Below are 3111 nucleotides of genomic sequence, written 5' to 3'. Positions count from 1 at the left end.
GTGACCTCTCTAATTGGATTACCAATTTCTGACACCCAAGTTGGGTCGTGTAAGATGAATTCCGTCATAAACTGCTTGTGCTTCAGCAGTTGCCGCATCTTCCCTTATCATCTCTAATCTCCACGCCGATAGCTCTAGAACCCATGTCAATATCATACTTTGCAGCAACATTTACAGAGATAAATCCATCAGTCGCTCGATTCCAGATACTCGACTTTGGTTGGGACACATTACCTGATGCTTTAACAAAACTTGACACCAAAACTTGAATTGATAGTGTTGCATGCGACAAGGACGGCAAGCTTTCTGCATGGCCCGTCTGTCTTCTTCTCCACCAAATGTATGAGGCCGACGTCGAAACTGTTTCTCTTATGTACTTCACAGATGCATCAATTGGATTGGATTCTTATAAACCTCTCTGCTAACAAAGAAAAAATCAGAACAACACAACCGGACCATCAACCTCACAAGCTTCTTCGACCACTTCTATCAAGCCGAGTTTGAGCCAAATTTCCTTTGCTTCCGCGCACTGAAATAGAACATGCTTAATATCATCTTTATTTTTGATGGGCCGAATTGTCCAGTCCCCACCAGCAGGGCCCATTGCCCGGTGGAGCGAGCGGTGGCCCCTAAAACCCTATCCGCGGACCCACCGCCCAGCGATAACCAACCTCTCCTGCCAAAGAACACGCCGAGACGCCGCCCGCCGCCGCTGCCAAGCCGTAACCGAAGAGGGAGCCCAAGCGAAGCAAAACCCCCCAAATCCGATCTTCCATGGAGTCGCAGCTGCAGGGCAATGGCGAGCAGGCCACGGACGCGCGCTACCACGACGCCCCGTCGGCGGCGCCAGTGCCGGCCAGCAATGCGCCGCTGGCCATAGCGGTGGTCCCGGCGGCCGCGCACGGGCCCATCGTGCCCAAGCCGGAGCAGGCGCCGGGGGAGTTCCTGGGCGGCCTCGCCGTCGCGCTCCCGCCGCGGAACCGCGACCGGCACACGAAAGTCGAGGGCCGCGGGCGGCGCATCCGCATGGCGGCGCCCTGCGCGGCCAGGGTCGCGCAGCTCACGCGCGAGCTCGGCCACAAGACGGACGGCGACACCATCCGCTGGCTCCTGCAGCAGTCGGAGCCTGCCATCGTCGCCGCCACGGGCACGGGGACGGTGCCCGCGATCGCCACCACCGTCGACGGCGTGCTCCGCATCCCCACCGAGTCGGCCTCCGCCGCGGGGGCCGACGGCGCGGGGCCGGCGTCCAAGCGGCGCAAGCTCCAGCCGACGCGCGCGGCGGGCGGCGCGGGGCCGCTCGTCGCGGCGCCCCCCGCGGCCTACTACCCCGCGGCCGCCGACCCCCTCCTGCAAGGCAACGGCGCGATTTCGGTGTCCAGCGGCCTCGCCCCCGTCTCGGCCGCGGCGGCGCCCGCGGGAGGCGGCATCCCGTTCTTCACCATACGGGTGCCGGCATCCGGCGACGGCAAGCAGATGGTTTCCCCTGCAGGCATGTGGATGCTTCAGCAGCCGCCCGCCGCCGGAGGTGCGCCCAACCAGCCGATGCAGTACTGGCCGTTCCCGCCCAACCCTGCAGAGTTCAACAACTTCCCCGGCGCACAGGCCATCAACGTCGCCAACTACCAGCAGCAGCCGTGCTACAGCCCGATGCAGTTCGTCGCCGCCGGCGGGGAGCCACAGGACCAGCAACAAGCCGACGGCCGGAGCGAGGGCGCCGACGGCCAGACCCAGGGCCTGGAGGACGACTACGACGGCGAGGCCCTGACGGACTCCAGCTCCGAAGAGTAGCACGGCACGGCAGCGTTATGCCTCCATAGTGATAGAACAAACTCGAATCCAAGACTAGGTTAGAACTTTTGCCTGATCTGATTTTCTTCTTTCTTTCTTTCGTTCTTGTGCAATGTCTCATATATGATGTTGGGGATTTTGGGTTGGATTGAAATTTGGAAACTGGTGTAGAGAAGTATTTAGTGTCGACAATTGAGTAGAAAAGGTTGACATGCCCAAAAGTATTACTACGATTTTATCTGCTTTCTCTGGTTGTGTGGTAGTAGTAGCAAATGTCCTGTGCACTCCGTGTGTTTTTTGTTTGTTATTGTGGTCAATCTTTTGACTTTCCTACGTGTTTGGCTGCTAGTTGAGTAGTATCTGCAAGAACACAAATGTATTCCTGTTTGAAATAGCGGAAGTTCTAGGTTTGCCAAGGGTCAAAACTTTTTTAAGTTTGACCAACTTCATAGAAAAATTATTAATATTTACAACATTAAATATATAAAGCATAAAAAATATATGTTATGAAATATATAGTGAAACTAATTTGGTGTCGTAGATGTTGTAGCAAAGAAAACTATATCATGTTAATAAGGGCCTATTTGGACTCTCTTCACTTTCCAACTCCATGCCGGAGTGGAGGTTCTAATTTGGGGAGTGCCTGGAAGGGCGCTCCACAGGCTCCGCTCCGTGGTGATGCTATGACTATCTGTCCACGGAGCTTCAATCTAGTAGAAATTCCATTCACTCTCACATGAACAAAATGTATACTTCCCGTTTTAGATTTTATTTAGGTCTTTAATAAGCACCTTTGACTGTTAACTATAGCATGACTATGTAAGTTAATAATATATCAAACTATGTCGCAAAAAATATTACATATCAAATTGTATTGTGCAACCCGTTTCCATGATGAATCTAGAGGTACAAATTTCAATAATTTTTTCTACTGCTTAGTGGTCAAAGATAGAAAAACATGACTGGCAAGTCGTGTATTTCGGAACAGTGATACTACTATGTGTCAAGATGAAGAAACATCTAATCATCATTTCTCGCTATACTCCATGTATTGTTCATGAAGTTTGTCTAGACCGAAACGGATATTCAAAGGAATACGAATACTCTAATCTTGGGAAAAGAAATTCAACAAAGAACTTTTGCCGTTGCTATTCACCACTCCATCTTGGATGAATTCGCATTCATCCTTCACCGGAGGCAGTACGAATTTTGTAGTTCTCGTCTTCTGCTAGTCTGGTGAACTGCGTGAATATGGGAAGAAAGTGGTCAACGGTGATATGGGGTAAAGTGGGAGAAGTGGACGGAGATGGGAGAAAAGTA

At 52.4% G+C, this 3111-nt stretch overlaps 1 protein-coding gene across 1 annotated transcript; it reads left to right on the top strand.

Annotated features, from left to right (window-relative positions):
* Positions 1–577: 577 nt before the first annotated feature.
* LOC119297716 (transcription factor PCF2-like) lies at positions 578–2024 on the top strand. Its single transcript, XM_037575391.1, has one exon. The coding sequence runs from the start codon at positions 775–777 to the stop codon at positions 1789–1791; it is 1017 nt and encodes a 338-aa protein (XP_037431288.1). The 5' UTR covers positions 578–774; the 3' UTR covers positions 1792–2024.
* Positions 2025–3111: the final 1087 nt, after the last annotated feature.

This window comes from Triticum dicoccoides, chromosome 5A (assembly GCF_002162155.2).
Source record: "Triticum dicoccoides isolate Atlit2015 ecotype Zavitan chromosome 5A, WEW_v2.0, whole genome shotgun sequence".
Classification (NCBI taxonomy): Eukaryota; Viridiplantae; Streptophyta; class Magnoliopsida; order Poales; family Poaceae; genus Triticum; species Triticum dicoccoides.
This window is presented reverse-complemented; position numbering and strand designations above follow the sequence as displayed.

Coding starts and splice junctions, on each gene's coding strand:
- LOC119297716 (XM_037575391.1), top strand. CDS start 775: ATGGAGTCGCAGCTGCAGGGCAATGGCGAGCAGGCCACGGACGCGCGC.